Source organism: Caretta caretta, chromosome 1, assembly GCF_965140235.1.
Source record: "Caretta caretta isolate rCarCar2 chromosome 1, rCarCar1.hap1, whole genome shotgun sequence".
Classification (NCBI taxonomy): domain Eukaryota; kingdom Metazoa; phylum Chordata; order Testudines; family Cheloniidae; genus Caretta; species Caretta caretta.
Genome location: NC_134206.1, coordinates 217,151,017 through 217,178,012, shown reverse-complemented (window position 1 = coordinate 217,178,012; position 26,996 = coordinate 217,151,017). Strand labels below are relative to the sequence as shown.

The following is a 26,996-nucleotide window of genomic DNA, read 5'->3' as shown; positions in this document are numbered from 1 at the left end:
TCATTTGTGTAGGCTGTGTCAGGAGCAGGGCACTGGGTTCATCTTGCCATGGGTACTTGTCAGTAGTGAGTTGGGACATGAGAGCTGGGTGTGGATTTAATGATGGGTGGGGGAAAGTATATGTTTAGGTGATATCTTGTGTTGATGTGTCAATGGGTGGTAAAAGGGTGGTTGTTATATTTTGCAAGTGTGGTATGCTCTCGGGGGGGCAGGCTCAGTGTTTGAGCATAGGGAAAGTGCAGATAGTGCCTGACTATGACAGTGAACAGGCAGAGTGGGAGTGTGTGTGCATTAACTCTGCATTAACAAAGATTGTTGCCATTTAATTTCCTAGGTTTTTAAACTGAAAGAGAAATGTTTGTTGGTAGGAGTCAATGGTTTTTCTCAACAGTTGTAGTTCTCACCTAGGTTTGCAGCTGTGACTAATAATCTAAAGACCTAGTTTTTCTATAGAGCTTTTCATGAGTAGCTCTCAAAGTACTTACATCATAATCCACATTTCACAGATGGGAAACTGAAGCAGAGAGCAGTGAAGTATCTTCAAAGAATCATAGAAATGTGGGGCTGGAAGAGACCTGGAGAGGTTATCAAGTCCAGCCCCCTGCACTGGGCCAGGACCAGTTCAATCTAGCCAGAAGTTTATCCATCCTGTTCTTAAAAACCTCCAGTGATGTGGATTCTACAACCTCCTCCTCTAGAACGAACCGAAAATACCCTTCCAGTTAGGATGTTTCTCCTAATATCTAACATAAATCTCCCTTGCTGCAGGTTGAGACCATTACTTTTTGTCCTACCTTCAGTGGACAGGAAGAAAAAATCACCCTGGTTCTCTGTGTAACAGCACTTAGTATATTTGAAAACTGATATCATGTCCCCCCAAGTCTTCTTTTCTGAAGACTAAACATGCCAAGTTTTTTTAACTTCTCCTCATAGGTCAGGTTTTCTAAACCTTTTATCATTTTTGTTGCTCTCCTCTGGACCATCTCCAATTTTTTCAATATCTTTTCTAAAGTGTGGCACCCAGAATTGGACACAGTACTCCAGCTGAGGCCTCACCAGTGCCCCCTAGATCAGGACAGTTACATCCTCTGTCTTACATAGGACATTCCTGTTAATACACACCAGAATGATACTGGGATTTTCAAAATTGCATCACACTGTTAAATCGTATTCAATTTGTGATCTACAGTTACCCCAGATCTATTTCAGCAGTACTACCACCAAGTACAGTTATTCCCCCTTTTGAAGTTGTGCATTTGACTTTCCATTCCTAAGTGTAGTACTTTGCCCTTTTCTTTACTGAATTTCATCTTCTTTTCAAACCTGCTCTGCAACTTGTCAAGGTCATATTGAATTCTAATCCTGTCCTCCAAGTGCTTTTGATCCCTCCCAGCTTGGGTCACTTGCGCATTTTATAAGCATTCTTTCCATTCCATTATCCAAGTCATTAATGAAAATATTGAATAGTACCAGACCCAGGACTTACCCCATGGCAACCCACTAGATACACGTTCCCAGTTTGACAGCAAACCACTGATGACTACTGTTTGAGTACGGTTATCAACCAGTTGTGCACCCACCTTAGAGTAATTTCATCTAGACCACATTTCTCAAATTTGTTTATGAGAATGCCGTGTGCCACTATATCAAAAGCCTAACTAAAATCAAGATATCTCCTGTCTACTACTTCAGCCCTACCCAGGAGGCCAGTAAGCCCGTGAAAGAAGGAAATTAGGTTGGCATGGCATAATTTGTTTTTGACAAATCCATGCTGGCTCTTCCTTACAACTCTATTATACTGTAGGTGCTTATAAATTGATTGTTTAATAATTTGTTCCAGTATCTTTTGGGTATTGATGTTAAACTGACAGGGTCCTCTTTATTCCAGTCTTTATAGATAGGTATTTGCCCTTCTCCAGTCCTCTGGGACGTCACCTGTCCTAGATGAGTTCTCAAAGATTCATAGATATTAAGGTCAGAAGGGACCATTATGATCATCTAGTCTGACCTCCTGCACAACGCAGGCCACAGAATCTCACCCACCCATTCCTGCAATAAACCTCTCACCTATGTCTGAGCTATTGAAGTCCTCAAATCGTGGTTTAAAGACTTCAAGGAGCAGAGAATCCTCCAGCAAGTGACCTGTGCCCCATGCTACAGAGGAAGGCGAAAAACCTCCAGGGCCTCTTCCAATCTGCCCTGGAGGAAAATTCCTCCCTGACCCCAAATATGGCGATCAGCTAAACCCTGAGCATATGGGCAAGATTCACCAGCCAGATACCCAGGAAAGAATTCTCAGTGGTAACTCAGATCCCACCCCATCTAACATTCCATCACAGGCCAATGGGCCTATTTACCATGAATATTTAAAGATCAATTAATTGCCAAAATCATGTTATTCCATCATACCATCTCCTCCATAAACTTATCAAGTTTAATCTTAAAGCCAGATAGGTCTTTTGCCCCCACTGCTTCCCTTGGAAGGTTATTCCAAAACGTCACTCCTCTGATGGTTAGAAACCTTCATCTAATTTCAAGTCTAAACTTCCCAATGACCAGTTTATATCCATTTGTTCTTGTGTCCACTGAGCTTAAATAATTCATCTCCCTCTCTGGTATTTATCCCTCTGATATATTTATAGACAGCAATCATATCTCCCCTCAACCTTCTTTTAGTTAGGCTAAAAAAGCCAAGCTCCTTGAGTCTCCTTTCATAGGACAGGTTTTCCATTCCTCGGTTCATCCTAGTAGCCCTTCTCTGTACCTGTTCCAGTTTGAATTCATCCTTCTTAAACATGGGAGACCAGAACTGCACACAGTATTCCAGGTGAGGTCTCACCACTGCCTTGTATAACGGTACTAACACCTCCTTATCTCTACTGGAAATACCTCGCCTGATGCATCTCAAGACCGCATTAGCTTTTTTCACGGCCATATCACATTGGCGGCTCATAGTCATCCTATGATCAACCGATACTCCAAGGTCCTTCTCCTCCTCTGTTACTTCTAATTGATACGCCCCCAGCTTATAACTAAAATTCTTGTTATTAATCCCTAAATGCATAACCTTACACTTCTCACTATTAAATTTCATCCTATTACTATTACTCCAATTTACAAGGTCATCCAAATCTTCCTGTATGATATCCCGGTCTCTCTCTAAATTGGTAATACCTCTCAGCTTTGTATCATCCGCAAACTTTATTAGGACACTCCCACCTTTTGTGCCGAGGTCAGTAATAAAAAGATTAAATAAGATTGGTCCCAAAACTGATCCCTGAGGAACTCCACTGGTAACTTCCCTCCAGCCTGACAGTTCACCTTTCAGTTGGACCCGCTGTAGTCTCCCAGTTAACCATTTCCTTACCCACCTTTTAATTTTCATATTGATCCCCATCTTTTCCAATTTAACTAATAATTCCCCATGTGGCACGGTATCAAACACCTTACTGAAATCTAGGTAAATTAGATCCACTGTGTTTCCTTTGTCTAAAAAATCTGTTACTTTCTCAAAGAAGGAGATCAGGTTGGTTTGGCACGATCTCCCTTTTGTAAAACCGTGTTGTATTTTGTCCCAATTACCATTGACCTCAATGTCCTTAACTACTTTCTCCTTCAAAATTTTTTCCAAGACCTTGCATACTACAGATGTCAAACTAATAGGCCTGTAGTTACCTGCATCACTTTTTTTTCCCTTTCTTAAATATAGGAACTATGTTAGCAATTCTCCAATCATACGGTACAACCCCTGAGTTTACAGATTCATTAAAAATTTTTGCTAATGGGCTTGCAATTTCATGTGCCAATTCCTTCAATATTCTTGGATGCAGATTATCTGGGCCCTCCGATTTAGTCCTATTAAGCTGTTCGAGTTTTGCTTCTATCTCAGATATGGTAATATCTACCTCCATGTCCTCATTCCCATTTGTCATGCTACCATTATCCCTAAGATCTTCTTTAGCCTTATTAAAGACTTAGGCAAAGTATTCGTTTAGATATTGGGCCATGCCTAGGTTATCCTTCACCTCCACTCCATCCTCAGTGTTTAGCAGTCCCACTTCTTCTTTCTTTGTTTTCTTCTTATTTATATGGCTATAGAACCTTTTACTATTGGTTTTAATTCCCTTTGCAAGGTCCAACTCTACTTGACTTTTTGCCTGTCTCACTTTATCCCTACATGTTCTGACCTCAATAAGGTAGCTTTCCTTGCTGATCCCTCTCATCTTCCACTCCCTGTAGACTTTCTGCTTTTTCTTAATCACCTCTCTGAGATGCTTGCTCATCCAGCTTGGTCTACAACTCCTGCCTGTGAATTTTTTCCCCTTTCTTGGGATGCAGGCTTCCGATAGCTTCTGCAGCTTTGATTTAAAGTAATCCCAGGCCTCCTCTGCCTTTAGATCCATACATTCTTCAGTCCAATCCACTTCCCTAACTAATTTCCTTAATTTTTGAAAGTCAGTCCTTTTGAAATCAAAAACCCTAGTTGCAGATTTATTTTTGTTAATCCTTCCGTTCAGTTTGAACTGAATTAGCTCATGATCACTTGAACCAAGGTTGTCCCCTACAACCATTACTTCTATGATGTCCTCACTACTCACCAAAACCAAATCTAAAATGGCATCCCCTCTAGTCGGTGCAGCAACTACTTGATGAAGGAATCCATAAGCTATCTCATCTAGGAAAATCTGAGCCCTATTATTATTACTAGCACTTGTGCTCCAGTCTATATCTGGGAAGTTAAAGTCTCCCATGATCACACAGTTTCCATTAGTATTTACTTGATTAAAAACATTAAAGAGGGCTCTATCCATATCCAAATTAGATCCTGGCGGTCTATAACACACCCCAAGCACTATCCCAGGGGAGGCTCTAATAGTTTTCTTCCCCAATGTAATTTTTGCCCAGACTGACTCTGTCTTCTCCATTCCATCGCTTCTTATTTCTTTATAGTCTACCTCATCATTGATATACAATGCTACTCCACCACCTTTGCCTTTATTTCTGTCTTTCCTAAACAGCACATACCCTTCAATACCCATAGTTCAGTCATGACTACTATTCCACCATGTTTCTGTTATCCTTATAATATCTGGTTTCACTTCCTGCTCCAGTAGCTCTAGTTTCTCCATTTTGTTACCTAGGCTCCTCGCATTGGTGTACAAACATCTTCATTTTTTCTGTTTGGCCTCACTCACATTCTGTACCCAATTAGGCACGGTCATTCTACAGCCAGTATAACCTATTAGACTGGTATTCACACTGCCCTTCCTCCTTATATCCATTCTCCTACCCACGGCTGTATCCTTTCTTACTTTGTTTTCTTCCCTCTCAATGCTAAAATCCAGTGTGGAGATTATCTGGACATCTCCCAACCATCTCCCCCAGATTCCTAGTTTAAAGCTCTCTTAATCAGTTGTGCCAGCCTCCATCCTAGAAGTCTATTTCCTTCCCTACTCAGATGAAGTCCATCCCGAGAGAACTGTCCTCTGTCCATGAATGCCTCCCAGTGGCCATACATCCCAAAGCCCTCCTTATAGCACCACTGCCTAAGCCATCTGTTAATAGTCATAATCTTGTCACCCCTTTGTTGCCCTTCTCTAGGAACAGGCAGAATCCCACTAAAGATCACCTGAGCCTCGATTTCCTTCAGCGTCTTCCCCAGCCTAGCATAGTCTCCCTTAATACTTTCCAGCGAGAATCTAGCCGTAACATTTGTTCCCACATGAAGGATAATTCGGGGATTCTTTCCTGCTCCCTTTAGGATCCTTTTCAACTTCAGGTCTACATACCGTATCTTAGCACCTGGAAGACAGCACACCCTTCTATTCTCTGGATCAGCTCTGGTTACAGGCCTGTCTATTCTTCTCAGTAAAGAGTCCCTGCTCACATAGACCTGCCTTTTCCTGGTGACGGTGCTATTCTCCAGTCTATCCCCTGTTCCCTCTGGCTGCAAGTTCTTTCCATTCCTATTCTCCCTTGCAATCCTCTGCAATCTATCCCATATCCTCCTGGGGCTCATAGTTGGTGTAGTCTCCATTGACTCTTCCCCGTTTCCTATAGGACTAGCCGCTCTTCTCTTCTTCCTTGCCCTTCCACCTTCAGTGACTACCTGCTGAGCCCCTTCTTCATTTTCCAACTCCACAAACCTATTCTTGAGCTCTATTTCTCCTTCACTAGCCCTTCTTTTCCTCTGCCTGGTTCTTTTAGTCACATACTTCCACTGACCACTTTCCTCACCCAGTAGTCTCCCCTCAGAATTCCTCAGTCCTGCTTCCATCTGTAAGTCTGAGCTTTTCCCTTCATATATCTCATGTCTTTGCTCCATAATCTGCTCGAACCCCTTTCTAAACTCAACCAGACTTTCCACCTGCATCTCCAAACCTCGGATCTTTTCCTCCATCAGCTCTATCAGACGGCATTTCATGCCGACAAAACTCTTACCAGGTACCCCTCTCCAGGATCATGTACATACCGCAGCTTCCACATCCAGTCATCTTCGTTGTGTCCTCCACGACATGGGTCACTCCCACTGCTGCCTCTGTATCTGTCATAGCCTTCCCACCTAAATCCTGTTAATCTGGGAAACACAAACCACATCAAAACACCACACCCCCACAGCAAAAACAAACTCCGAACAAGCACCACAAGAGAAACTCCCCTTTCAAACTCCCCTGTTTACCTCTCTGTTTGCTGGCTCCTGTGCCGCTGCAGCTGTCTGTATATCATGGCTGACGGTTCCACCAGTGCTTCAGCTAGATCCTTAAGTATCTTTGTGTGACAATCAGGGTCCAGACACCCCAAGGGGAGAACAAGGGGCCTGAAACCCAAAGAATAAGCAGTTGAAACAACTGTTTGTATACAGTATTATTGTACTATAACAGTGTACTGGGTAAAAAGAAAAGGAGGACTTGTGGCACCTTAGAGACTAACAAATTTATTTGAGCATAAGCTTTAGTGAGCTACAGCTCACTTGGGTAAGATATCATATAAAAACTGGAGACATGCTCGTTGTGGATATCATTGTGTGAGGTATATACAGATGGCGAGTAGAGTTATGTCTGTGTGATGGAAAGATGTTCCTAAAATATGTTTTGGGGTCAGACTTGAGAAACAAGTTTGTCCTAGACAAAGGGATGTTGTTTTACCTGTTTGCCTGTGTCTCCAATGTAAACTGAGCAAGGTGAGGCCAGAGACAGTGGTAATTATGTTACATATGAGCCAAGAGGATGATGGGAAGTCACTAGGAAGAGTCAAATAGCAAAGGAGAAGAAATTTATCTGGGGAGGCACTTTAGACAAACACATTTCAAAAGGTTACTAGAGTATACAAAGAAGGGGAGAAAACTCGTTAGTTACCCATCCTTTAGTGGGCAAAGAGGACAGCACCTTCCAATTCCGTGAATGTTGGATCCTCCTGCCGGAAGGCTTGGAGATGCTGGCAGTTTGATGTGAGAAAGCTGTTGAGGCAAAGATCATAGTTTGCTAAAGTAAAGTCTTAGACACTAGAAAGTGTTGTATTTTGTTTTGTTTGTAAGCATTTTCTGCTTCTGTTATCTCTGCTTAGTATCATTTAAATCTATGTTCTTTATTAATAAAGGTTTCAGAGGAACAGCCGTGTTAGTCTGTATTCGCAAAAAGAAAAGGAGTACTTGTGGCACCTTAGAGACTAACCAATTTATTTGAGCATGAGCTTTCGTGAGCTAGCTGTAGCTCACGAAAGCTCATGCTCAAATAAATTGGTTAGTCTCTAAGGTGCCACAAGTACTCCTTTTCTTTTTATTAATAAACTTATTCGTGGTTTTACCATAAATCAGCTCCATGCTGTGTGTTAAGGTAAAGAGTGTGTCCTCAGCTGGGCTTGCTACCCAGGGGTTTTAGAACCCAAATCAGTGGTAATTTAACTGGTTTTCTTCAAGAAAAAAATAATATGGCCATAACTCCTCTGTCTGATAAATGATTGATACAAACCAGAGTGCTTTACCTAAAACTACTTTATTGGGTTTCAAGCGTGGGCACACTATGTATGCTGTAGCAGTAGGGTGCAGAGCATTCCAAATATTTACAGTTATCTAAAAAGTCTGAAATGGTCTCAAGAAATTAACAGCCAAGCTACTGGGGGCCCCCTCCTTCCATCTGACTATTGGGGAACTTAAGTGTAAAATCCTTGCCAAAAGGAAAGCTTCCCCAGACTGCTCCAAAGCACACTTTCTAAATAATTTTTTTTGTAAATTTTCTTTGGATAAAGCACACAGCTCATAATAGCCTCTAATGGGCTAATAATTTCCCCAGCAACAGCCAATAACAATTCATTATTTTTATTAGCAAAATATTCCTGGTTATAACAATGATAAAGCTTACATGTTAGAGGCACCTGAAACCAAGGTCAGTTGCCCAAACATTTGTTTCTATTTTTACAGTACGTTTATTTTTTATTGTATTCTTCCATTTTGATTAGAAAAACTGCAAGCATGTAGCTATTTGGCCTTGCCTCTCAGGGTCATTAAACTATTATTAGCTATGTGATGTTTGGGTTTCAGCTGGCAAAATGACTGACTCCAGTGCTGTCCAATTGTGGGGTACAGGCAGGAATGTCAAATACAGGGCTACAGGCTAACAGGCTAGTGTGTGTGTAGTGTATCTGTGGGGACAGTCAACTTAATTTCTGTGAGGTTTGCATTCCTTCCCCTTCATTGTTAATATTAATTGTGTTGAGTATCTGCTCACCATTAACCTATTTAGTAAAGGTTAAAGCAAAATAGAAATTAAACACCTCAGCCTTCTTGATATCATTCCTTATTATCTCTTCTTTTAACTAAGTAGAGGACCTGTACTTTACTTCATCTTTCTCTTACCCCCTAATGTATTTAGAGAACTTCTTATTAGTATTATCTTTTTATGTCCCTTGCTGGGTGTAACTCGTATTGTGCTTTAGCCTCTCTGATTTAGTCCCAACATGCTGGTGCTGTGGTTTTGTGCTCATCCTTAGCAAGTGTTTCACATTTCCACGTTCGGTACGATTCCTTTTTGATTTTCAGTCCTTAAAGAGCTCCTGTGGAGCCATAATGTTCCCTTACGATTCTTTCTGTTTTTCCTTCACATCAGGATACTTTGCAGTTGTGTCTTTAATATTCAGATACTGTCAGGTCTCCTGACTTCCTTTTTTCCCTAAGATTTTCTTCCCAGGGGAACTTAGCTATCAGTTCACTATGTTTGTTAAAGTCTGGAGTTTTCAAAGTCCTTTTTACTTATTCTGTTTCTTTCACTCCTTCCTTTCCTTAGAATCATGACAACTATTGTTTATGGTCACTTTCACCCAAGTTGCCTTCCACCTTCTGATTCACTAACAATTCCTCCCTCTGGGTCAGAATCTAGTCTCAAATGTCGGTCCTCCTGGTTACTTCCTCTACTTTTATGGAACAAAAAGTTTTCCCCAACACATTCCAAGAACTGATTGAACATTTAGTGTTTTGCCTTATTACTTTTCCAACAGATGTCTGGGTAGATAAACTCCCCTGTTACTGTCAGGTCTTGTGTTTTGAATATTTGTGTTTGTTGTAGAAATGCCTCATCCATTTCTTCTACTGATTGGATGGTCTATAGTAGACCCCCACCATTACATCACCACTATTTTTCCCGGCTTTTATCTTTGCCCAGAGACTTTCAGCTGGTCTGCCTCTCACCACCTTCTGGGGCTCAGAACCTCAGACTTGCCCAAGGTCAGACAGCAAGCCAGTGGCAAAGCTGGGGATAGTTCCAGTCCAGTGGTTTTTCCACTGGGCCACAAGGTTGCTATGTGATTCCTCAGTGCTCCTCCTTGTCCTGTACATTTTGTTAGAATGGAATGGGGATAATGGTGGTTGTATAGTTGCTCCCAGGGCCTGCAAAGGGATAGGGCTCCCATAGATTGCAGCACACACACGGAAGGGGAGAATTCATGGCTGATGTGACTTACTTCAACCCCTCAACTTTTTCTGCTACCCTTCCTAGTTTGCAACCCCTCATGTATTTTCCCTTCCTCCTCTCCCACTCCTCACACTCTCCCCCTTCCCTGAGCCCACCCCGCAACTTCTTCTCTCCCCTACCACCGATTCCCATTTGTCTCCCTCCCCATAATAAGCACATCCCTGGCTGAAAACCCAAACATTTCCCCCTGTTACCACCTACTCTTGCACCCCTGATCCCCCCTACCCTTCCCAGTCAACATTCACATTTGGAAGTTGTTTTCTTTTCAAAAGCAATTTCAGCACATTCTGAATATGTTGCTGCACTCATTATATTTACACCAAACAAAATCCCCCATGAGAGAGACCAACTGGAGCAATAAACCTGCTTTTTTAACATCACGTTTCTTTTCTGAGCTGGAGTTGCGCTCACAGTGCCGGGGTTGGGGGTGCCTAGCTGTAAAGGCCACAATTTACCCTCAAAGCCACCCACATCTCATGCTGGATTGTCAGGTTTCCAGACAGCTATCCTCTCTCACTGCACATGCTCAGTGTAGTCCAGTAGATGTGTGTGTAGGTGCACAAGCCTTCGCAAGCACCTAACTGGAGAAGCAGGCTCGTTTTGAAATAACATCTGAATTCGATTTCCCTCAAAGGCTGGTGGATGCAATATCCTCTGTTGGGGGTAACCCTCAAGTGTCTGAGACCCTGGTGCAATGATCTGAGCCTTGGTTTGATCTCTACCTGTGTACAAAAATAAAATGTCCGAATCTGTCAACTTTAATATAAGCTGTTTTTTTTCCTTCCTGGGAGCTGTATCTCGGAAACCCCTTGGTGAAATGGCCCCACATTTGGATTACTAATACAACCCTGTGCTCCTATGTGAAATACTGTATTTCAATCCAATCCAATCAATCAAGCAGATATTAGAGCACTTAGAAAAAATTAGCTTTGAAGGAAAGCTGGTCTCAACCTTAACTGTTGCAGAGCTGTCACTGAGCTAGAATATCACCACTGTGTATTTTATTCCCAGTCAGACTCCTGAGTGCAACTGTTCTGATTCAGTAAGCTTCCAATAACCTAGGACTCAGCACCCTTGAGAACCCCAGTTTCTTCACATGGGATTTGTGTGATAACTTAGGGGCAGCCGCTCCAGACTCCTGACCAGCACTCTGGAACAACCAAAGCAGAGACTGGCCTCAGCTAAAGACAATCTGTCCCAGGCATGACCCTGACCCCAGAGCAGTAAATGCCAAGGCAGAGTTTGGTGCGTGCTGTGTGACTTCCCACAAAGGGCAGATATGAGCAATAACGTCTGCACTGAAAGAACCTGATAATCACATCTGAACATCCTCATTTACAAAGTGCCCAGTAAACTGGGAAGTAATTATTAGTTAATTATCCCAGGTCACTGGGGCTCCTTCGTCACATCTTTGGATACAATTGTGCAAGAGAAATGTCCTTTTGATCTCCCTTCTCCTTCTTCTCAGGGTACGGCGGGTACAGGCTGGCAAACGGCAGCACAGGGTGTTCGGGGAGAGTGGAGCTTCGTCACGAAGGCGCCTGGGGAACCCTCTGTGACTCCCAGTGGGATTTACAGGCTGCCCACGCCCTCTGCCAGCAGTTTGACTGTGGATTCGCCCTGTCGATTCCAGCCGGGCAGCTCTTTGGCACAGGAGACGGGCCTGTCTGGAATGGCACGTTTGGCTGTGAGAGGAATGAATCCCGCCTGAGGGACTGTCCTGTTACTGCGCTGGGCACAACTGAGTGTCCCCCTGGGAGTGAAGCCAGCGTGGTGTGTTCAGGTGAGCAGCTGCAGGGGGAAAGAAAAGGATTGGGGATTGGGGAACATCCTCAGCCAGATCTTCACAGTGTGTCAATCAGCCAAGCTCCATTGGGCTCAGTGAGGCTATGCCGATTTACACCAGGTGGGGACTGGCCCATAATTTGGCCCCCTGTCCCTGCACCAGCCAAGTCTGCTGGAACTGATCCCTCAGTGAAATGCTTGTGGTGCCTTGAGTATGGAATGTACCATGGAAGCCAAATTCTGGTCCCTGGACCTCCCTTCGCACTAACTGACGTGGATCGAGTATCAGTTTGTGAATATGCAGGTGTAGAATAGTCCCACAGCCCCCACAGGGTAACTGCTAGAATTGATCATGACCAACAATCCCTTCCTGTTCCCTACACCCCTCCCTGCCGTTGCCGTTAACACTGATCACTGCACCTCCTCGACACTCACTTTCCCTTGTGCTCAGGGTGCCTAGGCGGCAGGTTAGTGAATGGCACTGAGTGCTCCGGGAGAGTGGAGATCCGACATGGAGACACATGGGGAAGCCTCTGTGCCTCCCACTGGGATTTGCAAGATGCCAACGTCCTCTGCCATCAGCTGAACTGTGGATACGCCGAGTCGATCCTGGGAGGAGCCCATTTCGGGGAAGGGAGCGGAACCGTATGGAGCGACACTTTTCATTGTGAAGGGACTGAACTCTGTCTGTGGGATTGTTCTCGCATGGCCCTGGGCAACCCAGCCTGCTCCCCCAGAGACACGGTCAGTGTTATTTGCTCAGGTAAGTTTAATATATATGTGTGTGTATTAGTTATAGTGCAGTTTATAGGCCAGCTTAGGATCATCATGAGTAGTCCCATTGACTACAGTACGCAAGGTAAGTAGGGGTATCGGAATGTTGCTCTCTTTGTTTAGGTTCCCCAGATCAGAGACACCTCCAGGTGCAGTAAGGGGTGGCGAGGTGGATCCTAGCACTAGGCTAGAGTGAACCGGAGAGAATGGCTCTGTGCTATAAACCTGGGATTTGTGATTCACAGATTCCCTCAGTCCCAGCAGGGCTGACTCAGCCCTTCATCAGGTTGAGGTTGGTGTTGCAGAAGCAACCTATACGCAGAGATCTCATCCATGCTGTGGGGCCATTACAATCCCATTTCACTCTCTGGAAAAGTAGAGTGTTCCTGGCCAAAACACTTCCCCCGTTGCCCATCCTGGGTTGTGTGCTGGTGGGCTGCAGCCCTCACCTACAGAGCTTGCTCAGTGGGTGTGTATGTTTGTAGATCATTAATTCCCCACAGCACTTCATAGAAATAGTCATTTCTTTGCCAAAGATCCCAGTTTTCAGGAAAGCGTTCAAATGGTTCCAGAGCTTGGCTTCTGAGCAAGCTGGGAACTTTCACAAAGATCCTGCTCTTAGTGAGAGCAGCTGGCACTTTGATGAAGATCCTCCTCTACAATGCAACACAAATACTGTAGGGGTCCTTTTTCCTGCAGGCTTCTCCAAAGATCTTCATCGGCTTCCCCATGCCACACCAGAGAACTGCCATAGCTGATTGATGGCAAGTCATCTGATGGCTATCCATAGTGGCTAGGCCCATATTTTTACAGCTGTTTCACTGTTGCTCCATTCAGCATGGCAATGCCTAACTGGTTTAAGAGCATACATTTCATTTTCAGTAAGGATTTAGGCACTTTGCAGCATTCATCAATGAGATCAATAGGAGTCACATCCCTGAGTGACATAACTATGCCAACCTCACCCCCACTGTAGACAACAATAGAAGAATTCTTCTATTGATCTAGCTACCACCACTTGGAAAGATGGATTACCCACAGCAACAGTAAAACCCCTTCTGTCGCTGAAGGAAGCATCCACACGACAGCGACATAGCTGCAGTGAAGTTCTGTGTCACTGTAGCACTCACAGTGTAGACATGGCCTTAGTAAACCAAACATTTAATGCACACATTAAAACATTGTAATAGCTATGAATAAGCACTCCCAGCTATCTCCGTGACACCACTGATTTCCTGAGAAAACTACAGTGCATTGGTGATCTTCCAGAAAACACCATCCTAGCCACCATGGATGTAGAGGCTCTCTACACAAACATCCCACACATAGATGGAATAAAAGCTGTCAGGAACAGTATCCCTGATGATGCCACAGCACAGCTGGTTGCTGAGCTCTGTAACTTTACCCTTATGCACAATTATTTCAAATTTGGTGACAATATACACCTCCAGACCAGTGGCACCGCTATGGGCACCCTCATGGCCCCAAAATATGCCAGCGTTTTTATGGCTGACCTGGAACAACGTTTCCTCAGCTCTCATCCACTCACGCCCCTTCTCTACCTACATTACACTGATGACATCTTCATCCTCTGGACCCATGAGAAGGAAACTCTGGAAGAATTCCACCACAATTTCAACAGCTTCCACCCCACCATCAAACTCAGCCTGGACCAATCTACACGGGAGGTCCACTTCCTAGACACCACGGTGCAAATAAGTGACGGTCACGTTAACACCACCGCTATACCGAAAACCCACCGACCGTTATGCCTACCTTCATGCCTCCAGCTTCCATCCCGAACACACCACATGATCCATTGTCTACAGCCAAGTGCTGAGGTACAACCACATTTGTTCCAACCCCTCAGACAGAGACCAACACCTACAAGATCTTCACCAAGCATTCTCAAATCTACGATACCCACACGAGGAAATAAGGAAACAGATGAACAGAGCCAGACATGTAGATCAACAGAGCCAGAAGCCTCCTGCTGCAAGACAAGCCCAAGAAAGAAACCAACAGAACTCCACTGGCCATCACATACAGTCCTCAGCTAAAATCTCTCCAACGCATCATCAGTGATCTACAACCCATCCTGGACAACAATCCCGCACTTTCACAGGCCTTGGGAGGCAGGCCAGTCCTCGCCCACAGACAGCCTGCCAACCTGAAGCATATTCTCACCAGCAACTACACACTGCACCATAGTAACTCTAACTCAGGAAACAATCCGTGCAACAAACCACAATGCCAACTCTGCCCACATATCTACACCAGCGACACCATAACAGGACCGAACCAGATCAGCCACACCAACACCGGTTCATTCACCTGCACATCCATCAATGTCATCAAGTTGCAGTGGGGGAGGTTTAAGTTGGATATTAGGAAAAACTTTTTTACTAGGAGGGTGGTGAAGCACTGGAATGCGTTACCTAGGGAGGTGGTGGAATCTCCTTCCTTAGAAGTTTTTAAGGTCAGGCTTGACAGAGTCCTGGCTGGGATGATTTAGTTGGGGATTGGTCCTGCTTTGAGCAGGGGGTTGGACTAGATGACCTCCTGAGGTCCCTTCCAACCCTGATATTCTATGATTCTATGATTCTATGATAATATACGCCATCATGTGCCAGCAATCCCCTCTGCTATGTACATCAGCCAAACTGGACAGTCCCTACGTAAAAGGATAAATGGACACAAATCAGATATTAGGAATGGCAATATACAAAAACCTGTAGAAGAACACTTCAACCTCGCTGGACACACAATAGCAGATTTAAAGGTAGCCATCCTGCAGCAAAAAAACTTCAGGCCCAGACTTCAAAGAGAAAATGCTGAGCTTCAGTTCATTCGCAAATTTGACACCATCAGCTCGGGATTAAACAAAGACTGTGAATGGCTAGCCAACGACAAAAGCAGTTTCTCCTCCCTTGGTGTTCACACCTCAGCTGCTAGAAAAGGGCCTCATCCTCCCTGATTGAACTAACCTCGTTATCCCTAGCCTGATTCTTGCTTGCAGATTTATTCCTCGCCCTGGAAATTTCCACCTCATGCATCCGACAAAGTGGGTATTCACCCACGAAAGCTTATGCTCCAAAACATCTGTTAGTCTATAAGGTGCCATAGGACTCTTTGCCACTTCAACAAAAGCTATAAGAAAGTAAATCTATGGGTTCTCCTTATACAGACCTTCCTCCATTTGTTTCTCTTACAACTTAACGTGTTCTATACTTCAGCACAAACATCCAAACACATTCCCCACTGATCTTCTCTTAGAGATGATTTCTCAGGCTTTGCAGTGTGGTTGTAACATGTAGTGGGTCTTCAGAGCTTGACAAATGGCAGAACCTCAGCCGTTTCAAACACTTCAGAACTCGGTGAGCAATGAAACAGTCTGGGGACCTTAGCAGCTAGCAGCGCTCCAGCCCTAGGCTTGGGTTAAGAGTTGACTGGGTATCTCAGTTGCTGGTGAAACAGAAATCTGTAGCCTGTATTCAATGTGGTACCAGGATTGGAAGCAGCCTCTACAATATCTGTTCCCTGGATCTCTGTGAGGCTCTCACTCCATGGAGCACTGTCTTCTCCCCATAAACCCAGCTAAATCAGGCAAGAATTCACAAATCCTCACCTCACCAAGTGCTGCCCCGTTCTCTTTCTTTAACTGAGACAGAATCCCAGTTTAGAGCAGTCAGCTGATAGCTAAATGTAAATTCCATAGTCTCTGTGGTCTCCACAGCAACAAGTACTGCCCCAGCTCTCCCTCTACGTCCATAGACCACACCATGGTGCACCAAACATTATCTCAATGGAGGGCTTCCTTAGAAAATAAAGCTGGCATAGCACTGCCCTGTATCCACGGTGGTAGAGGGGTTGGGATCAGCCCTCACAGCAGATACATCTCTCAGCCACTGAGTCCACAGGGCTGTCTTCGACACGGTATACATTAAAAAGCTGGGTTGACCCAGCTAAATCACTCAGGGATATGTTTCAGAGTAACAGCCGTGTTAGTCTGTATTCGCAAAAAGAAAAGGAGTACTTGTGGCACCTTAGAGACTAACCAATTTATTTGAGCATAAGCTTTTTGAAAAAAGCTTTTTTTCCGCCCCCACCCCCCGCAGTGTAGACAGCACTAGGTAAACAGAAAAATTCTTCTGTCAAGCTCGCTACCACCTCTCAGGGAGGTGGATGAACTATAGGAATGGGAGAACCCCTCCGGTCGGCATAGGTAGGGTCTACACTAAAGGGCTACAGAGGTACAGCTGCAGCTGTGCCCTTGTAGCCTTTCAAGCGTATAAAAGCCCTTCAACTCCTGTATTTATAACCTTCCCCCCCCCCCCGACCCTGCACTCTAGCTCTGCCCTCAGAGGGTGACTAGGGTGTGGGGTTGCCCTTAACGTAACAGAGGCCCAGAGTATCCAGATACAATCTATGTCCCCTCCCCATGGCATCTTTCGCTTCCTGTCAGAGAAATAAAGTCAAATGCTGCAGTACAAGGAATGTGGGTCACACTGACACAGAGATTCTGTGCGGGAAGTAAGGGGAGATTACACTGGGCCTAATTCTTACTAACCCTAAGGGCTCATTTACACCTGCTCAGAGTATAGGAGTCTTAATGTGAGATTCAGACCATACAAAACTTTAATAAAAAACAGAGTAGTTAAATACCTGTCTTAAGTGTAATACTAATCTCATCTTTCAATATGGAGTCACTACTGTCCTCTGTATGTATATTCTTATAACTGTTTATATATTAGGAAGATTTGACAGGTTTACAGATCACATTTTGGGAGCACTTTGGCTCCTTTGAAATGTAAGGTGCTGCATACACTGTATAAATCTCCAATGACCTAATCACCAGAAAGGGTCTTCGCTTCTCCCACAAGGAACTTCAACATCTTTATGTGCTCACAGTGAACAAAGTTTTAAAATGAAAAATATATATGTTTAGAAAAATAATGGGATCTTCTTCCCCATTGCCCTGAGGTCACTCTCTTCTCCAGCATCATCTCCAGCCAAGCCAATAGCTAGACTTCGTGAGAAAGGTAACTCAAGCGTCCACAGTTGCAGACCTGGCCTGGAAAATCCTTGCTGAGTGCAGAAAAGCCTTTATTGTGTTAGCTCCTTATGGGTTTGGAGCTGACGCCGTGATCGCAGGCCACCAATGTACATTGAACGGGGACAAAGAGGGCAGAGTTTTCTTTAAAGGAGCCATGTGTCCTGGCAGTCTGGATCTGGGAATTGCAGCAGGGAAGTGGGGCGCTTGGTGCGCTCATTGCAGGCCAATCCCTAGACTCCTGTTGTGAATCACAGCTACCTCACAGCGCTGACGCTATCAATGTGCGGGGTGAGCACTGAGCACTTTTGCACAGACCATTTTGGAAACCAGGGGCCTGATCTGCCAGGTGTTCCTGAGCACTCTCCACTCACATTGACTCCTTAGGGAGGTGAGAGCGCTCCACATCGTGCAAGATCCGATCTCAGAGCTGGGGAATTCTTTCCTTCCATCACCTCCTGCATTTCTGAGTAGACAGACAAATGAAACCCTTGAAAGAGGCTGTTCCCTGTATCACTGCACAGCGGTGAGAGTTACCTTCCACTCAGCACAGAAACCTGTGTTTCACATCACACCTGTGTATTATTTCTCATGCAGTATCAGCAGGGAGTGTTATTCAGCATATTTTTTGTCTCTGTGAGCCCAGGTCGTTCTGAGGCGCTCAGACTGTTGAATGGAGAGAACCGATGCAGTGGGAGAGTGGAGATTTCCCTCCATGGTGTGTGGGGCAGAGTGCTGGATGACCAGTGGGACATGGACGATGCCAGCGTGGTGTGCAGACAGCTCCAGTGCGGAGTCGCTGAGAAAGCTTATAACCCGCCTATGTCTGAGCGAGGAAGGAGCCCCGTGGGGCTGAAAAGTGTCCGATGTGGAGGAAATGAGACTCGTCTGACTCTCTGTGACATCTCCCAGCCTGAGACAACCCAGGCAGGAATTGCTGAGGACGTTGGTGTCGTTTGCTCAGGTGACTTAGTGTGAAAATCTTATAAATATCCTGTCCTTGTTCAATGGAACATGACCCACCCCAGGGACTGCCTCCACCCCACCTTGTGCTGTGATCTCGGCAGTCCTTGAAACGATGTGGATCTGATGTTCAAACTGGGACCCATTTATAGTAAAAATATATTATATACAGAAGAAAGCATAGCCATGTGTCATAAATATAAAGGGAAGGGTAAACCCCTTTGAAATCCCTCCTGGCCAGGGGAAAGCTCCTCTCACCTGTAAAGGGTTAAGAAGCTAAAGGTAACCTCGCTGGCACCTGACCAAAATGACCAATGAGGAGACAAGATACTTTCAAAAGCTGGGAGGAGGGAGACAAACAAAGGGTCTGTCTGTGTGCTGCTCTTGCCAGAGACAGAACAGGAATGGAGTCTTAGAACTTTTAGTAAGTAATCTAGCTAGGTATGTGTTAGATTATGATTCCTTTAAATGGCTGAGAAAAGAATTGTGCTGAATAGAATAACTATTTCTGTCTGTGTATCTTTTTTGTAACTTAAGGTTTTGCCTAGAGGGGTTCTCTATGTTTTTGAATCTAATTACCCTGTAAGATATCTACCATCCTGATTTTACAGGGGGGATTTCTTCATTTCTATTTACTTCTATTTTTATTAAAAGTCTTCTTGTAAGAAACTGAATGCTTTTTCATTGTTCTCAGATCCAAGGGTTTGGGTCTGTGGTCACCTATGCAAATTGGTGGGGCTTTTTATCCAACATTTCCCAGGAAAGGGGGGGTGCAAGTGTTGGGAGGATTGTTCATTGTTCTTAAGATCCAAGGGTCTGGGTCTGTAGTCACCTAGGCAAATTGGTGAGGCTTTTTACCAAACCTTGTCCAGGAAGTGGGGTGCAAGGTTTTGGGAAGTATTTTGGGGGGAAGGACGCGTCCAAACAGCTCTTCCCCAGTAACCAGTATTAGTTTGGTGGTGGTAGCGGCCATTCCAAGGATAACGGGTGTAATATTTTGTACCTTGGGGAAGTTTTGACCTAAGCTGGTAAAGATAAGCTTAGGAGGTTTTTCATGCAGGTCCCCACATCTGTACCCTAGAGTTCAGAGTGGGGGAGGAACCTTGACATGGTGGCACAGTGGTGGGATTAACCTGAAATCATTTGAGATCCAGTTGAGATTTTTTGAACTAGAAATACAGATTTTAAAAAGGAAAATTTTTTTTTCTTTGGAAAGAAAGTCCAGAAAGCAGCTTTGAAACTGAAAGCAGCTTGGTTTCTCTCTGCTTTGTGGCCAAGCAGAGACAAAAGGGGATTATCTTGTGAATTGCAGGTTTTTTTTTGCCTGGAGGCAGGGTACTTAACTCCTGCAGGGAAATCTTCCAATCCAGAGGTTTTTTTTTCTTTTCTTCCTAAAAGTAAATAGGGGGTGTGTGTTCTACCCATTTGCTTTTTCTTTGGGCTGGGTAAGCAGGTTTCCAAGCAGTTGGAGGTTTTTTGCTTTAATTTGGGCCCAGAGCAGAGACAAGGGAATTGTCTTTTTCTGTAGGCTGACAATCACTATCAGAGAATAGGTATTCTATTGCAGCACAGCAAAATTTTACAGCCAAGTTTTGTTTGTTTATTTCTAAACCTCAGGTGTAAAGTTAGTTAAAAACAGAGAGGTTAGAATGACCAAATCCTCAGCTCAACTACAGCTGGAATTAGCCAAATTTCAGGGAAAGACAAAGGGAACATGAAAGACAGATAGAACTCATGCGGCTGGAGAAGGAGGTACAGGAGGCTGCCCACAAGAGGGAAATGGAGGCAAGGAAGCATGTGGAGGAGGAGAAGGAAAAAGAGAGGAAGCATGTGGAGGAGGAGAAGGAAAAAGAGAGGAAGCATGTGGAGGAGGTGGAGAGGATAAAGGCCCAGCAGAATATACCAACAAACCCTAGCAATCCTTCTCCAGGTACCACTTCCCATCCCAGAAAGTTCCCCACCTACAAGGCAGGTGATGATACTGAGGCCTTCTTAGAAAACTTTGAAAGGGCCTGCCTTGGGTACAACATCTCTACTGACCAATACATGGTAGAGCTGAGGCCGCAGCTCAGTGGACCCTTAGCTGAGGTGGCAGCTGAAATGCCTAAAGAACACATGAACAAGTATGAACTGTTTAAATCCAAGGCGAGAGTCAGAATGGGGATAACACCCGAGCAGTCTCGTCGGAGGTTCAGAGCCCTAAGGTGGAAACCAGACATGTCATTTACCCGACATGCCTACCACATTGTGAAACATTGGGATGCCTGGATATCAGGAGCAAGTGTTGAATCTCCAGTAAATTTGCCCTTCCTAATGCAAATGGAACAATTCTTAGAGGGTGTTCCTGAGGAAATAGAAAGATACATCCTAGACGGGAAGCCCAAAACTGTAATCGAGGCAGGAGAGATTGGAGCCAGATGGGTGGAGGTGGCAGAGAAGAAGAAAACTGGTCGCAGTTGGAGTGGAGACCAGAAGGGACCACCCCAGACCACACCCTATTACCGGGGGCCACCCAAAGCCCCACCTACCTCCCAAAGAACCCTCCAGACCCCTTATCGTCCCACCACCCCGTTCTCCAGCAACCCTCCTCGCCCCAGTGACCCGTCAGCTGGACGATGTTTTAAGTGTAACGAGCTGGGGCATGTAAAGGCCAACTGCCCCAAGAACCCCAACAGATTACAGTTCATTGCACCGGAATCACACCAGAGGTCCACAGGCCCAGATACCTCCCAGATACCCTTGGAGCGGAGGGAAACTGTGAGTGTGGGCGGGAAGAAGGTCACCGCGTGGAGGGACACCGGAGCACAAGTGTCAGCTATCCATGCTTCCTTAGTGGACCCCAATTTAATCAACCCAGAGATCCAAGTGACGATTCAACCCTTCAAGTCCAACTCTTTCAATTTGCCTACAGCCAAGTTGCCTGTCCAGTACAAGGGCTGGTCAGGAATGTGGACTTTTGCAGTCTATGATGATTATCCCATCCCCATGCTGTTGGGGGAAGACTTGGCCAATCATGTGAAGCAGGCCAAGAGGGTGGGAATGGTCACCCGCAGCCAGGCTAAACAAGCCGTGAGGCCTAGCTCTGTTCCGGAAACTTCTATCAGGACCCAGTCAGAGGTGATGGACCTGGACCCCAGGCCAATGTCTGCAACAGCAGTAGTGGATCCAGTCCCAGAGACCCAGACGGAACCAGTCCCAGAACCGGAACCAGCCGAACAACCAACACCAGACCCCGTGTCAGCACTGAATCCAGTACTTGCAACCTCAACAACAGAGGGCCCCACCGAACCTGAACTGGCAGCAGCCGATAACCCGACCCAAGAGGCTCAGCCGGAGCCTGAATCCCAACATAGTGCACCAGCGGAGAGTGGTTCACAGTCACCAGAAACAGCTCCATCCCCTATATTGCTTCCAGAGGGACCAAGCCTAAGTCCACAATCCCATGAGGAACTGATGTCTCCAGCATCAAGGGAACAGTTCCAGACCGAACAGGAAGCAGATGAAAGCCTCCAGAGAGCTTGGACGGCGGCACGGAGCAACCCACCGCCTCTCAGCTCTTCTAATCGATCCAGGTTTGTTATAGAAAGAGGACTTTTATACAAGGAAACTCTTTCTGGTGGACACCAGGAAGACTGGCATCCTCAGAAACAGTTGGTAGTTCCAACTAAATACCGGGCCAAGCTCTTGAGCTTAGCCCACGATCACCCTAGTGGCCATGCTGGGGTGAACAGGACCAAAGACCGTTTGGGGGGATCATTCCACTGGGAGGGAATGGGCAAGGATGTTTCTACCTATGTCCAGTCTTGTGAGGTGTGCCAAAGAGTGGGAAAACCCCAAGACCAGGTCAAAGCCCTCTCCAGCCACTCCCCATCATTGAAGTTCCATTTCAGCGAGTAGCTGTGGATATTCTGGGTCCTTTTCCGAAAAAGACACCCAGAGGAAAGCAGTACATACTGACTTTCATGGATTTTGCCACCCGATGGCCGGAAGCAGTAGCTCTAAGCAACACCAGGGCTAAAAGTGTGTGTCAGGCACTAGCAGACATTTTTGCCAGGGTAGGTTGGCCCTCCGACATCCTCACAGATGCAGGGACTAATTTCCTGGCAGGAACTATGAAAAACCTTTGGGAAGCTCATGGGGTAAATCACTTGGTTGCCACTCCTTACCACCATCAAACAAATGGCATGGTGGAGAAGTTTAATGGAACTTTGGGGGCCATGATACGTAAATTTGTAAATGAGCACTCCAATGATTGGGACCTAGTGTTGCAGCAGTTGCTCTTTGCCTACAGAGCTGTACCACATCCCAGTTTAGGGTTTTCCCCATTTGAACTTGTATATGGCCGTGAGGTTAAGGGGCCATTGCAGTTGGTGAAGCAGCAATGGGAGGGATTTACACCTTATCCAGGAACTAACATTCTGGACTTCGTAACCAACCTACAAAACACCCTCCGAACCTCTTTAGCCCTTGCTAGAGAAAACTTACAGGATGCTCAAAAAGAGCAAAAAGCCTGGTATGATAAACATGCCAGAGAGTGTTCCTTCAAAGTAGGAGACCAGGTCATGGTCTTAAAAGCGCTCCAGGCCCATAAAATGGAAGCATCGTGGGAAGGGCCATTCATGGTCCAGGAGCGCCTGGGAGCTGTTAATTATCTCATAGCATTCCCCACCTCCAACCGAAAGCCTAAGGTGTACCATATTAATTCTCTAAAGCCCTTTTATTCCAGAGAATTAAAGGTTTGTCAGTTTACAGCCCAGGGAGGAGACGACGCTGAGTGGCCCAAAGGTGTCTACTATGAAGGGAAATGTGGTGGTGGTGTGGAAGAGGTGAACCTCTCCATGACCCTTGGGCGTATGCAGCGACAGCAGATCCAGGAGCTGTGCACTAGCTACGCGCCAACGTTCTCAGCCACCCCAGGACTGACTGAACGGGCATACCACTCCATTGACACAGGTAATGCTCACCCAATTAGGGTTCAACCTTACCGGGTGTCTCCTCAAGCTAAAACTGCTATAGAACGGGAGATCCAGGATATGTTACAGATGGGTGTAATCCGCCCCTCTGAAAGTGCATGGGCATCTCCAGTGGTTCTAGTTCCCAAACCAGATGGGGAAATACGTTTTTGCGTGGACTACCGTAAGCTAAATGCTGTAACTCGCCCAGACAACTATCCAATGCCACGCACAGATGAACTATTAGAGAAACTGGGACGGGCCCAGTTCATCTCTACCTTGGACTTAACCAAGGGGTACTGGCAGGTACCGCTAGATGAATCTGCCAAGGAAAGGTCAGCCTTCATCACACATCTCGGGCTGTATGAATTTAATGTACTCCCTTTCGGGCTGCGAAATGCACCCGCCACTTTCCAAAGACTTGTAGATGGTCTCCTAGCGGGATTAGGAGAATATGCAGTCGCCTACCTTGACGATGTGGCCATATTTTCGGATTCCTGGGCAGACCACCTGGAACATCTACAAAAAGTCCTTGAGCGCATAAGGGAGGCAGGACTAACTGTTAAGGCTAAGAAGTGTCAAATAGGCCTAAACAGAGTGACTTACCTTGGACACCAGGTGGGTCAAGGAACTATCAGCCCCCTACAGGCCAAAGTGGATGCTATCCAAAAGTGGCCTGTCCCAAAGTCAAAGAAACAGGTTCAATCCTTCTTAGGCTTGGCCGGTTATTACAGACGCTTTGTACCGCACTACAGCCAAATCGCTGCCCCACTGACAGACCTAACCAAAAAGAAACAGCCAAATGCTGTTCAGTGGACCGGAAAGTGTCAGAAGGCCTTTAACAAGCTTAAAGCGACACTCATGTCTGACCCTGTACTAAGGGCCCCAGACTTTGACAAACCGTTCCTAGTAACCACAGATGCGTCCGAGCATGGTGTGGGAGCAGTTTTAATGCAGAAAGGACCTGATCAAGAATTCCACCCTGTAGTGTTTCTCAGCAAAAAACTGTCTGAGAGGGAAAGCAACTGGTCAGTCACTGAAAAAGAATGTTACGCCATTGTCTACGCTCTGGAAAAGCTACGCCCATATGTTTGGGGACGGCGTTTCCACCTGCAAACCGACCATGTTGCACTGAAGTGGCTTCACACCGTCAAAGAAACTAACAAAAAACTTCTTCGGTGGAGTTTAGCTCTCCAAGATTTTGATTTCGACATCCAACACATCTCAGGAGCTTCTAACAAAGTGGCTGATGCACTCTCCCGTGAAAGTTTCCCAGAATCAACTGGTTAAAATCGTCCTTGAGATGTGGAAAATATTGTTAGTCTTTATGTACTTGGTAGTATATTTAGAGATGCATGTGTCTTATTAACTCTGTTTTTCCTAGAGCTCCAGGAAGAAATCCCAGCCAGTGTTTCACCCTAGCTGAGATTTGGGGGGCGTGTCATAAATATAAAGGGAAGGGTAAACCCCTTTGAAATCCCTCCTGGCCAGGGGAAAGCTCCTCTCACCTGTAAAGGGTTAAGAAGCTAAAGGTAACCTCGCTGGCACCTGACCAAAATGACCAATGAGGAGACAAGATACTTTCAAAAGCTGGGAGGAGGGAGACAAACAAAGGGTCTGTCTGTGTGCTGCTCTTGCCAGAGACAGAACAGGAATGGAGTCTTAGAACTTTTAGTAAGTAATCTAGCTAGGTATGTGTTAGATTATGATTCCTTTAAATGGCTGAGAAAAGAATTGTGCTGAATAGAATAACTATTTCTGTCTGTGTATCTTTTTTGTAACTTAAGGTTTTGCCTAGAGGGGTTCTCTATGTTTTTGAATCTAATTACCCTGTAAGATATCTACCATCCTGATTTTACAGGGGGGATTTCTTCATTTCTATTTACTTCTATTTTTATTAAAAGTCTTCTTGTAAGAAACTGAATGCTTTTTCATTGTTCTCAGATCCAAGGGTTTGGGTCTGTGGTCACCTATGCAAATTGGTGGGGCTTTTTATCCAACATTTCCCAGGAAAGGGGGGGTGCAAGTGTTGGGAGGATTGTTCATTGTTCTTAAGATCCAAGGGTCTGGGTCTGTAGTCACCTAGGCAAATTGGTGAGGCTTTTTACCAAACCTTGTCCAGGAAGTGGGGTGCAAGGTTTTGGGAAGTATTTTGGGGGGAAGGACGCGTCCAAACAGCTCTTCCCCAGTAACCAGTATTAGTTTGGTGGTGGTAGCGGCCATTCCAAGGATAACGGGTGTAATATTTTGTACCTTGGGGAAGTTTTGACCTAAGCTGGTAAAGATAAGCTTAGGAGGTTTTTCATGCAGGTCCCCACATCTGTACCCTAGAGTTCAGAGTGGGGGAGGAACCTTGACACCATGGTATAGGGTTAGTGCACTATAGCAACCTCTCTCTCTTTCTCTCTCTCATATTTTTATGGATTAGAGCTGTTCAAAAAAAATTCATCAAAACTTTTTTCCTGTGAAAAATCTTCACAATAAGATTACAAATTTTCTCAAATAGTTTGTTTTCATTGAAAATGTTCAGATTTCAGTTGAAAAACTTGGGCTGTTCATTAACCACAGTTAACTCACGCGTTTAACTAAAAAAAATTAATCGAGATTAAAAAAAATCATGATTAATCGCAGTTTTAATTGCACTGTTAAACAACAGAATACCAGTTGAAATGTATTGTTTTATTTCTGAATGCAGTTATTTTTTGTACATAAATCTACATTTGTAAGTTCAGCTTCCATGGTAAAGAGATTGCACTACAGTACTTGTATTAGCTGAATTGAAAAATACTATTTCTTCCATTTTTTACACTTCAAATATTTGGAATAAAAAAATATAAAGTGAGCACTGTACACTTTCTATTGTGTTTTGTAATTGAAATCAATATATTTGAAACTGTAGAAAACATCCAAAATATTTAAATAAATGGTATTCTATTATTAACAGCACAATTAATCACGGTTAATTTTTTTTTTAATCACTTGACAGATCTATGAAAATCCCAAATTTATTTGTGGAACATGAAAAATATTCACGGTCATTCATATTTTGTGGGGAAAAGGATGAATTTCCAAGCAGCTCTAGTGTATCTAGTGGCTTCTTTATGTTAAAGTCTTAAAAAAACATGCTGTCTTGAATCAGAAAAGGATTAATTTCCAAGCAGCTCTTGTAGCACCTTAGAGACTAACCAATTTATATGAGCATAAGCTTTCGTGAGCTACAGCTCACTTCATCAGATGCTCATGAAAGCTTACGCTCAAATAAATTGGTTAGTCTCTAAGGTGCCACAAGTACTCCTTTTCTTTTTGTGAATACAGACTACCACGGCTGCTACTCTGAAACCAAGCAGCTCTTGTGTATCTAGTGGCTTCTTTATGTTAAAGTCTATAAAAAACATGCTGTCTTGAATCAGAAAACAACAGTAAGAAAAGGAAGTCACATGCAACCTGTTTTGACCAAGGCTGCCATGGATAGTAGCTCTGGGCTAGATCCCCCAAAGGCCTTGGGCG

General features: G+C 44.8%; 1 protein-coding gene across 1 annotated transcript in view; it reads left to right on the top strand.

The window, feature by feature from the left end:
- The window catches only part of LOC125623264 (antigen WC1.1-like), a 71,670-nt gene that overhangs the window by 22,612 nt on the left and 22,062 nt on the right, over positions 1-26,996 (top strand). The window contains exons 4-6 of the mRNA XM_048822312.2: positions 11,431-11,745; positions 12,199-12,510; positions 18,221-18,538. Coding sequence (XP_048678269.2) covers positions 11,431-11,745; positions 12,199-12,510; positions 18,221-18,538 — 945 coding nt within the window. The remainder of the gene's footprint in view (positions 1-11,430; positions 11,746-12,198; positions 12,511-18,220; positions 18,539-26,996) is intronic.